Source organism: Mobula hypostoma, chromosome 26 (genome assembly GCF_963921235.1).
Source record: "Mobula hypostoma chromosome 26, sMobHyp1.1, whole genome shotgun sequence".
Classification (NCBI taxonomy): Eukaryota; Metazoa; Chordata; class Chondrichthyes; order Myliobatiformes; family Myliobatidae; genus Mobula; species Mobula hypostoma.
The window spans coordinates 32,357,594-32,369,811 of record NC_086122.1 but is presented as its reverse complement, the minus strand read 5'-3'; the positions used below and the strand labels follow the sequence as shown (position 1 = coordinate 32,369,811).

Here is a 12,218-nt window from a genome sequence, read left to right as displayed (position 1 = left end):
AGTCGCTGCTATGCCGGCATAATCAACCCCTATGTGTACAGCCTCAATGGCTGGCCGGAAGAGGCAAAGAGCCTCTCACAGCAATACTTCTCCTCTTGACGTGTTGTATATCTGTTGTGAACTCTAACATGTAGACCAGTTGCTGCCATGCAGACCAAGGGTCTCATATTTTGGCCATCTTGTGCACAAGGGGTTTGTGGTCAACAAACACTGTGAAGCGACCATCTAGGAGAGAACAAAAATGGTGTACAGCCAGATAGAGACCGAGAAGCTCACAGTCAAACGTGCTGGTACTTCCTTTCGGGGGAACGGAGTTGCCAGCTGAAGAAGATGAACAGCTGACAGATGGCTCTGACCAGCCGCTCATGCACAACACCCACAGCATAGTCTGAAGCATCAGTTGTAATGACTATGGGCACACTGGGGAGCGGGTGTGTTAGGAAGAACTCACTTGGTATCATCAAATGCCTTGGTCATGTCTGCTGACCAGTCAATCACCTGATTAGCAGTATTGCCTTTAAGCACACAATACAGGGGAAGCATTGTGCTGGCGTGTGGTTAAGGCGTTCGTCTAGTGATTTGAAGGTCACTAGTTCGAGCCTTGCCTGAGGCAGCGTGTTGTGTCCTTGAGCAAGGCACTTAATCACACATTGCTCTGCGACAACACCGGTGCCAAGCTGTATGGGTCCTAATGCCCTTCCCTTGGACAACATTGGTGTCGTGGAGAGGGGAGACTTGCAGCATGGGCAACTGCCAGTCAACCTTGCCTGGGCCTGCGCCCTGGGAACCTTCCAAGGCGCAAATCCATGGTCTCATGAGACTAACGGATGCCTATATAAAAAAAACAAGGGAAGCACAAGTTCAGCAGCTCGCGGAGTGAACCAGTGATAGAAATTCACCATGGCTGAAAGCCCCTGTTGTTTTTCAGTCGTGTGGGACGGTGAGAAATCCAAAATAGCAGCTACCTTTGATGGGAGGGGTTTTGTGCCTTCTGCAGAGATATAATGGCTGAGAAAGTCAATGCTTAATAACCCAAACGGGCATTTAGCAGGTTAATAATCACCCCATGTTAGGTTAAGCACCCGAACAGTGTGCGGAGACGAGACACATGTTTGGATTTGGGTGCCCTGGTGACAAATGTGTCACCCAGGTAAACAGAAAGAAAACCCAAGTGTTTTTAATACAGAGTCCATCAGCTGTTGGAAAGTCTCTGCTGCATTTTTTAGTCTAAACGCCATGTGCAGAAACTCATAGTCCACCAGCCATTTTGAGAATGTCCTTCGAGCACACAGGTACTTGATGGTAGCCACTAACTAGATCGACTTTGGAAAAGAAACACTTTCCGGCTGAATGTGCCAGAAAGTCTTGAGTGTGTGGGACTGGTAACAAACGGGGGTGGTTAAGGCAACACTGATCACCACATGGGCAGCAAACCACCACTGGACTTGGGCTCCATACAGAGGGGTCGAGCCCAGAGGCGACTTGACCGGTGCACAATTCCGAATCTTTTAATGTTGGTTGCCAGCTTTTATCCAATCTATGCGCATGGGCATGGACTGGCGGGCCAGTTATGGGAATGTGGAGCTTGGCCCCATGTCGTGGAGAACGTGGGCTTGGTTAGGTCTGGGAATTCACCCAGCAGTCACATGCAGTGGTGCATGTGCTTGAGAGAGTCGTTGTGAGGAACCTACTGGGGGAGCAGGGTAACCACCCAAAGTCCTTGACATCCACAAGCCAGCAGTTCTTAAGTTTGACCAGCAGTCCTTGGGCTCACAGGAAATCTGCACTGAGCAGGATGAAGTCCCATGTGTAACACTGCCCACTGAAGTAGAGCATTATCCATCGTGTCCCGTTCGTTTGGATCCTGCTGTCATTGGCGGCCTCCAGCGAGGTTTTGTTGCTCATCAATAGGCGATGCTGGCAGCACACTCACTTGATCACCCATGTCACACAGGAAACGTCGCCCTGAAAGGGTGTCTGTACTGAACAGTGGCCAACCCTGGCGGCTGGAACCCATGATATTCACAGACCTCTGATGTCCTGATGTGCTGGCATTGTCAAAACCACAAGGTAGTTGGCACTTCCTTGTGCTCCCACCGAAGTGAGCTTGGTAAAGGCACAGGCCCGACGTCATCTGTTTCACAGGCATGGGCGTCCTTATGCTGTGGGGGCCTTGCTGTCCGGGCTTATTGAGGTAGAGAAAGGAGGACGAATGATGCGTTGCTACCTGGCTGAGTGTAGACGATCAGCCATTTTAGCAAACTCCCTATAGTCCATCAAGGGTGCATTAGCGAGGGCTATGTGAACTTGATCGGGCATTTGCTTCATGAAGAGTTCTTTAAAAATAAAACAAGGATGGTGATTTCCCAGGAGAGACAGCCCGTGTTCCATTAGCTCTGAAGGCCTAACATTGCCCAGACCGGGTAAGGAGAGTGACTGTTTGACGTGCTCAGAATCCAGTAACCTAAAAGTCTGTGAAAGGTGAGTTTTCAGCAGTCAGTATTTATTGTGTTCAGGTGGGTGTTTAAGCAGACGCATCACTCTCACAGCTGTAGAATTGTTGAGTGACCCCACCATGTAGAAACATTTGGTGTTGGCGGCAGAGATTTCTCATAGGGCGAACCGGGCCTCAGCTAGTACGAACCAAGCGTTGGCATTTTGCTCCCAAATCTCCAGCAGTTTCAAAGCAACTGTGTTGGCTGACGTGTTCAATAACTCCGGAATCGTCCGAGAGCATCGGGATCAGCATTGTCGGTTTCCGTAAATAAAACAAAGTGGGGCGTCTCGGGTTTAACGAAACCCATAACACATTTTATTGAATTCCAAAACCTACACAATACGCGCTAATAGACCTTTTATGTAATAACGTCACCACGTCAGACCAGCCACTTAAAGCAAAACCCCAACTCAATGCTGATGGTTGTGAATTATGTACAGTTCTCCCAATTACGTTGCCCTACTGAAGGGCGTATTCCGCGTTGTATCTCAACCAATCGTTCAATAAACAAATAAACAAACGCAAGTGATTCTGCAGATGCTGGAAGTCCAGAGTAACACACACAAAGTACTGAGTCCCAATGGCCTGAAAAGTTGACTCTTTATTCCTCTCTACAGTTGCTGCTTGACCTGCTGACTTCCTCCTGCACCTTGTGTGTGTTAAGCCCGGTTTATACCTCTGCGTCAACGTGTTGCCGCAAACCCTACGCAAAGCCGATGCGGAACCCTACGCAAGAGCCTGCGTTGCTGCGACGCGCACCTCTCCCAAAATGTAACCGCGCGTCGCGGCAACGCAGACCGCAACAGCTGTGATTGGTCTGCTTGGTAGCATCGCATGTCATCCTACGCTGCAATAGGTTCCCATTGGGCGACTGAAGGGCCCGGAAGGAACTCTGGCTGCAATGCTTTCCATAAAGCTTTATAGACCTCCGAAATTATGGAGGACACATTGCACTTTCACGAAAAAAGACGTTTGCGTCTTGTTTACCCCGAGAAAGACTACCATGACCATGAAGCCTATTGTTACACTGCTAACAATATTCTAACCTTTAAGACTCTTAATGTGATGGATATTCTGTTTAATCTGCAGGTGAGAATTTACATGCACAAGTATGAAACGAATGAAGAAGATAAGCAGCTACGAAACTTGTACACAAAGTACAGAGATCTAATCGACACAGAACTCAATTATTTTGCAATTACTTACCCCTTGATGTAAAGAAGAACTCAACTGAATGGACAGCCCAACTATAATACATTTAAGCAGTTATGGGTCCAATAAGTGTATTTGTCTGCCAGTCAAATAAAATCTTCCGAAGCTATGATGTTATCAGATGTAACTAATGCAAAAGATCGAAACATCAGTGTCATGGGGAGCTTGGACAAGTGGTGTGACAGATTATAACATCGAAACAGTGGGCTGTTGGTCTCCCCTCTCGTTGTTGCAGATGTGATATTTCTCTCTCTCCCTTGCTAGAGAGAGAAAACCTGTCTGAGGTGTTGAAGTGTTGGGGTGGACGTTAGATTTTGATGGACTCTAGATCATGGTCTCTGGGGGGCGTTGCTATTGCTTGCAGGGTGGGTGGTGGTGCTGGGGGGGGGGGGTGGTTGATTCTTTCAGTGCTGCTTGTGCACAAGACAGGTCTTTGGGGTTCTAACATTTTCTGTTGTTCATTCTTTGGAGTTCTTTTTCCTGTTTCGCGGATGTTTGTGAAGAGTAAGAATTTCAGGTTGTATACTGCATACGTTCTCTGATATTAAGTGGAACCTTTGAAAGAATAACCGGGAATGACTTTGTACCATTGTCAGCGGTTGTGCATTGCAGTCTTTCCAAGTCCTAACTGATGATATTGGGAAGCTGGATGGAGTCTCAAGATTCAAGACTCAAATTACATTTATAATCAAAGAATGTGACCATTATACAACCGTGAGATTTGTCTGCTTACAGGCAACCACAAAGCAAGAAACCAGAAAGAACCCAATTAAAAAAAGAAAGACCAACACCCAAAGAGAGAAAAAAAAACAAATCATGCAAACAATAGGAGCAAGCAAATTTAAGGTAGGAAGAATTGATGGCATTGAATTCACTGACTGTGATGATTGGGCTCATTAGTTTATGTCGCAGGTGGTTTGTGAAGGGTTACCGCAGACTGTGTAATTCTGATCGCTGAGGTCAGATTGAAGTTTCACTGATCTTCCTTTCCTTTCCAGTGAAAGGGAAACACTGGTTTGTGAAATACAAGCCTCCATTATCTATCATTAGCCCAAAGACAAGCCTATTACCTACCTGCAGACATTCTTAATATGCATCGAGACAGTTCACCCATATTAACACCTTCAACTGAGCTGATGTTGCCTTCGGGAATGATGAGGAAACAGCAACAAATGACAGTGCTAATCACAAACACGAGAAAAATCCAAAGCGACGCACAAAGGTGCTGGAGGAACTCAGCAGGTCAGGCAGCATCTATGGAAAAGAATAACCAGTCGACGTTTTGGGCTGAGACCCTTCTTCAGGACTGAGAGGGAAGGGGGAAGAGACCAGAATAAAAAGGTGGGAGGAGGGAAGAGGCTAGCCGGAAGGCGATTGGTGAGTCAGGTGGGTGGGAAAGATTAAGGGCTGGAGAAGAAGGAATCTGATAGGAGAGGAGAGTGGACAATAGGGGAAGGGGACTCAGGGAAATTGTCACAATGGTGGGGCATTGGGAGCAAGGGTGGACCCAAATGCAAGACACTTCTTGTGAGGTTAATTAAATTGAGTTTATTGTTCGATACCAGGAGAGCAAAGCAGAAGCAGGAATAGCGAACTGGACAAGGAATCAGGACTACGACTGGGCTGGGACAAGGGTCTGGGCTAGGACTCGGAACAGGATCCCAGAACAAGAGGTGACATGAAGAGGCTACGGTATGGACTCCGAGCCAGGGACTGGGCAAGGACCCAGTACCTGGGTCTTGCCTCGGGCTCAGACCTCAGAACCAGGCATGGACATGACATGGGCTAGGGAGAGGAGGAACATGGAATACAGAGCCTCGGTCTCAGGAGAGCAGGTACATGGAACCATGAACACATACACAGAACACAGAGTCAGGACCCCTCCTTGGGTACAGGACATAGGGCCGGGACTCACACACAGAACAAAGAGCCGGGACCCCTCCTTGGGTACAGGACATAGGGCCGGGACTCACACACAGAACAAAGAGCCAGGACCCCTCCTTGGGTACAGGACATAGGGCCAGGACTCATGACCCCCTGCAGGGCAACAGCAAAATGGCCTGACTTACCCCACAGGCAAGGACAAGACAAGACATGACCCCCCCATGGGGCAACAGCAAGACAGCCTGACTTACCCCACGGAGGCAAGGACAAGACAAGATCAACACGAATGAACACCAGACAGTACCTATCTAGCTCCGGTGATGGAACTAGACCAAAGTGCAGGCGGGAGTTGCAGACGAGGGCTAGAGGCGAGAGGGGCAGAGAAGGGATTCAGACAGGGGGGTAGGACAGGAATCACAGACCGCCAGGGACAGGACTTGGCTTTGTACTTGAATGCAGCCGGAGCCAGGACTTGACTTGGAGCCTCCGGGTAGTGGCGAGCTCTCGACTCGGCCCGGGAACAGTAGACAGCGGTTCTTGGTTCCCTCCGGCGTGTTAACTGACGGACCCACCACGGTGAGGAAACTTTGCAGGCTCGCTTTGGCGAGGTAACTTGACGGGATTGCTCTGGTGAGGAAAGGCGAATTACTGGCACTCGCTTCGGGCGGAGACTAGCTTGCTCCGGCCAGACGACATTGGCACGCCGTACCTTTAGTGACTTTGCAGACGCTCTTGCGCCGAATGGCTGAAAGCCGGAGACTATAAACCACCGGTTCAACTGAGAGTAAATTACCTCCAATCACCAAGGCCGAGGGACACGGGAAGACAGGGAACCAAAGGGAAACAGGGAGTCAACGGTCCGGATCGTAACATAAACAAAGTAAATTTAAAGAGACCCCGATCCGGACCATGACAGAAATAATAGGCATGTGAGAAGAAGTAAAAGGTCAGAGTGGGGAATAGAGCAAGAGGGATGGAATATATTTACTGGAGGGAGAGATCAATATTCATGCCATCAAGTTGGAGGCTACCCAGAAGGTGTTGGTTCTCCACCTCGAGGGTGGCCACACCTTGGCACAAGAGGAGGCCAAGGACTAACATGCCAGAACGTGAATGTGAATTGGAATTAGAATGTTTGGCTCACACCCAAAACGCTGGAGGAGCTCATCAAGTCTGGCAGCATCTACGGAGAAGAATAAACAGTCAGTGTTTCAGTACAAATACCTGATGACAAAATGCTCATGAAGAGGGTTTGACACTTGAAAACAATGCCTTAATGCTTAAATTCACCAGATGAACTTATGATTACTTGTCAAGCCAATTCGCTCAGAAAGCGGGATCTCCCGGTGGCCACCCATTTCAATTCTACTTCCCATTCCCATTCCGACATGCCAGTCCATGGTCGCCTCTACAGCCACGATGAGGCCAAACTCAGGTTGGAGGAGCAACACCTCGTATTCCGCCTGGGTAGCCTCCATCCTGATGGCATGAATATCGATTTCTCTAACTTCTGGCAATCTGCTCTTTTTCCATACCCCACTTTGGTTATCCTTTCATCCCTTCTCTTCCCCCTCAACTGCCCCTCCTTCCATTTCACTCATTGTCTTCTATACTCTCCCGTTCTTTGTTCTTCAGCCCTTTACCACTTCTACCTTTCTGCTCCCCGCTTCTTACTTTGTCGCCCCTGCCCCACCATCCCATCTGCCCCCTCACCGAGACGCACGAGCCATCTTGTCCTCCTTCCCCCTCACTTTCTTATTCCATCTTCTGCCCCCATCATTTCCAGTCCCGATGAAGATTCTCGGCCCGAAACATTGACTGTTTATTCCCTTCCATAGAAGCTGTCTGACCTGCTGTGTACAACCAGCACCGTCTGTGCGTGTGTGTATGTGTGTGTATAGTTTCAGCAACTGCCCAATCTCTTGTTTATGGCAGCTGCTCCACAGTATTCTCATCCTGGACGAGGCTCTCACAGTGAGGGCAAAATATACACAGAGACACTAACCAGTTTAGGTTCAAGGAAATTGACTCGGTGATATTGTAGCAGAGTGTGAGATTGGCAGGATGAGAGTGCTTGGTAAAAAAATGGCTGCAAGATTCCCAGGAACAGTTGTTTCACCTTAGAAAGTCATAGAATGGGAACCTCTTACTTGGATGGAGTCATTACGTCAAAAAGCTCTTACATTATCCTCGACAAAAAATAATTTTGTAGGGTTCGGAAAATGTCATTTATCAGTATCTAAGTTAGAGTTTTCTGCAAATACAGATAGAAATTGGAGAAATTCAGTATGGTATTTGGAGAAAAATCAAATAAAGAATGAATAATTCAGAGCCAAATACCAGGCATGCCTTGCTGATGATATAATCCAATCCACTTGAGTACGATGGAAGTGTGTGTGGTAGAATTTTTGCATTTATCATGTTTGTAAATGAAATATTTCTGATATAGTGAAATCAATTCTCTTCCACCTCACATACTCAAAATAAATTAAATGTATTTGTGTCAAAGTACCAATAGGATGGCAAACTTCAAAGAATTTCTGGTATAAGGCGGAAGTGAGTGTGTAAAAAGTATTTGACTGTGTAAATTGTTGCTAATGTTTTCTGCTGAGAACAGATTTTTATCTGATGTCCTTTTCCCCGTCTACAAATCAAAACAATAAACACACTTGATGACTTAAGTTTTCCTCCTTTTATGCCCAGCGCCACAGCAAATTCTCTTCAAGCTGACTAACTTGCTGTTCTCCCTACTGTATACCAACCTACCGAATCCAGATTTCTCCCAGACTCTCTGACAGTTAATGAGTGTTACTGTGACTCCGGGGTCTTTGAAGATGGAAATTTGGTTGTGAAGGAGGTTACTGGAATGGAACCATGCCGCCTGGGGCTTAGGAGAACAAGCGATGACCTTATCACTACTTTTACTTTCTTAGAAGTTTGGGTGGATTCGGTATGTCACCAGAAACTACCAAACCCCTAGAACGCACGGTGGAGAGTATCGTAAGATAAAACTTTATTTATCCTGAAGGAAATTGTTGCTCAGTCAGAAATATGTACTTTAAAATACAAAATGGAAGCATCGAGATGAGAAAAAAATACAAGATGTGCGTTATAAGGTAATAGTGCAAAATAGAGATGCGCAGTGAAACCATATACTTAAGGAGGAGGGGTTTGTAGAGTCTGATAGCCACAGGGAGACAGGGTCTCCTGTGGTGCACCTCGGTAGAATTAGTCTGTTACTAAAGGTGCTCCTCCGTCTGTCCAGTCTGTCACGGAGGGGTGAGAGGGATTGTCCATAACGCTCTGTAGCTTCTGCAGCGTTCTCCTCTCAGACACAACCACCAGGGAATCCAGTCCCACCCCCAGAACCGAACCAGCCTTCATTAGCAAATTTCACCTCGCATGCCGGTGATAATAAACCTGATTCTGATAGCTTATCGATTTTCTTGGCATCAGCTGCTCTCACCCTGCTGCCCCAGCAAACTACAGCGTAGAATAGATTGCTGGCGACCGCTGGGTTGTGGAATATCCGCAGCAGGGTACCGCAGACGCTGAATGACCACAGCCTCCTCAGGAAGTACGGTCGACTGTGTCCCCTCTTGTACAGAGCCCCTGGATTTTTAGTCCGGTCAGTTTATTGCCCAGGTGAGTTCCCAGGTATCTGTAGCTGCATCACAGCCTGATATAGAAACACTAATGCCCAGGAATGGGAAAATCTACGGAAAGTGGTGGACATGACCCGGTCCATCACGGGCAAATCCCTCCCTGTCACTGAGCACATTTACAAGGAGCGCTGCCGCAAGAAAACAGCATCCATTATCATGTCCCCCAACACCCTCCCCCGTCCATCCAGGTCATTCTACCTTTGGGAAGGAGGTACTGGAGCCTTCGGTCCCACACCACCAGGCTCAGGAGCTACCAGACTCCTGAGCTGGCGTGGGTAACGTCATTCACCACCACTCTGAACTGGTCCTACAACCTACAGACTCAGTTCTAAGGACTTTTTAACAACTCCTGTTCTCAGCACCTTTTTATATTCGCACAATGGTCGCTGGCCAGTCTTTGTTTAGGCATAACTTTTCATAAATTCGGTTCTATTTTATTTTCCCGTAAGTGTACACAAGGAAAGGGAATCTCCGGGGACATCTATCTCAGGTAATGTATATGTAGTTTGATAATAAATTTGATTTTGACAGCCTGGAGGTTGCTTGGCTGAATCAATGTGGTGGCGAAGCTCCCCCTAGAGGACGAATGGAGAAAAAACCATTACCGTTTCAGGTTGGGCACGTGTGTGTGGTTTGGGATTCACTGAAGTTCATTGTCACAGACGTTACTGGGACGAGGTATCATTAATGATCCATTTAAGAGTGAGGTCCTGCTGTCACCGCAAGGAGACCTCATTGCACGGATCCAAACTGGCTACGAGTTGGCCTGGGATTAGAAGCACAATAGCTCTGGGGACTCTTCTTCAAACATTATAATCAGGATGTTCAAGCACACGAAGCACATCACGGAATCCAATAATTGACTGGGTGTACCCACGTAAAACAAATAAGTTCATTTAATTATTTACAGGAGTGCACTAGAGCTTCACCAAAGTCAGTGAAATGAATCAACAGGAAGAAGATACAAGCTGCTCTACAAATAAAGCAATCTGATTGATGATTCATTCTGGATTAAGTAAAGAAAATCAGTCTGCTGTTCTTCAGACAGTATTACATAATTGCGAATGAAGCCCTGTGTTGTGAAATGAAATGTTGCTGTGGTAAATAAATGCAATAGAAATAAACATTCATTAGGATAGCATACTAGTGTGGTGGTTAGCGCAACACTTTACAGTATAGATCACCCGGGTTCGATTCCCGCTGCTGCCTGTAAGGTATTTTGTACGTTCTCCCCGTGGCTGTGTGGGTTTCCTCCGGGTGCTCTGGTTTCCTCCCACAGTCCAAAGACAAACCGTTTGGTAGGTAATATGGTCACTGTAAATTGTCCTGTGGTTAGGCTTGGGTAAATTGGGAATTTCTTGGTGGCACAGCTTGAAGGGCCAGAAGGGCCTAATCCCCTTTGTATCCCTCTAAATAAATAGGAGGGAACGTCCACTCAGGCCACGAGAGGCCTGCGTCAGGCATTTTTTTTCATGCCTTACAAGGCGCAGATTGGAAGTCTGTGTGGGGCGCCACTCCTCACACAGACACTAGAGCAATGTGTGATTAAGTGCCTTGCTCAAGGACACAAACACGCTGCCACAGCTGAGGCTCGAACTAGCGACCTTCAGATCACTAGACGAACGCCTTAACCACTTGGCCATGCACCAACACAAATAAATAAGTAATCAGGATAATGGAGATCAGACAGGAAACTGGAGAGGAAGCTAAAAATTTATCATGGGGGGGCAGGCTAAAGTGGCAGGTTGATCTATTCTTGTGCCCGTTCCTCATGCATGCCACGTTATTGCACACCAAGCTCTCAATACCCACTTTCTCAATGACAGAAATGCTCACCTGACCTTGTGTTGGAGCTTATGGCCCTACTGCAGAACTTGCCATGGGGTGATGAACCGATTCAGGGCAGGATGGCTGCATCCATTAAACAAAGTCCCAGAGAGGGTTAACAACGGGGCTCATCACAAGACTAGCAGGCTGGTACCCCCTCCATTAAGAGTCAGGTACTCAGCTACAGTCTAACATGAAACATAGAAAAGCCCAACACAGTGTTGTGCCAACTCCTTAACCTACTTGAAGATCACACTTCCTTTACGCCCTCCATTTTTCTATCATTCATGTGTCTGTCTAAGAGTTCCTTAAACGTTCCTGATGTATCTGCCTCTACCACCACCCCTGGTGGTGCGTTCCACACACCCACCACTCTCTGTGTAAAATGCCTACTTCTGACATCCCTTCTATGTTTTCCTGCAATCATCTTAAAATTATACCTCCTCATACCAGCCATTTCCATCCTGGGAAAAAGGTACTCACTGTCCACTCTAACAGTGCCTCTAATGATATTGTACACCTCTGTCTAGTCATCGCTCATCCTCATTCACTCCAAAAAGAAAAGCCCGAGCTCGCTCAACCTGTCCAATACATATGCTCTCTAATCCAGGCAGCATCCTGGTAAATCTCCTCTGTACCCTATCTAAAGCTTCCACATCCTTTCTATTAAGAGGCAACCAGAACTGAACACAATAAAATTCAAAATTCAAAGTAGACTTATTATCAAAGTACATATTTGTCCCCACATACAACCCTGAGGTTCATTTTCTTGCGGGCATACTCATTAAATCCACAATAGAGCCATTACCAGAATAAGATCAATGAAAGACTGTCCCGACTTGGGCATTCAGCCAGCGAGCAAAAGACAACACACTATGCAAATACAAAAAGAAAGAAATCATAATAATAAATAAATATAGAGAACATGAGATGAAGAGTCCTTGAAGGGGAGTCCATAGGTTGTGGGAACAGCTCAGTGATGGGGTGAGTGAAGTTACCCCTTTGGTTCAAGAGCCTGATGGTTGGGGGGTAATAACTGTTCCTGAACCTGGTGGTGTGAGTCCTCATCAGAGGATCAGAGGTGGAGAGGAATAGCAACTTTAAATTCCTTGGTGTTTATCGGGGTGTATGGG

At 47.0% G+C, this 12,218-nt stretch overlaps 1 protein-coding gene across 1 annotated transcript in view; it reads left to right on the top strand.

Moving 5' to 3' along the window:
- Window positions 1-3,715, top strand: part of LOC134338076 (F-box only protein 39-like) — a 33,500-nt gene extending 29,785 nt beyond the window's left edge. Inside the window, exon 4 of the mRNA XM_063033608.1 lies at window positions 3,587-3,715. Coding sequence (XP_062889678.1) covers window positions 3,587-3,715 — 129 coding nt within the window. The remainder of the gene's footprint in view (window positions 1-3,586) is intronic.
- Window positions 3,716-12,218: the final 8,503 nt, after the last annotated feature.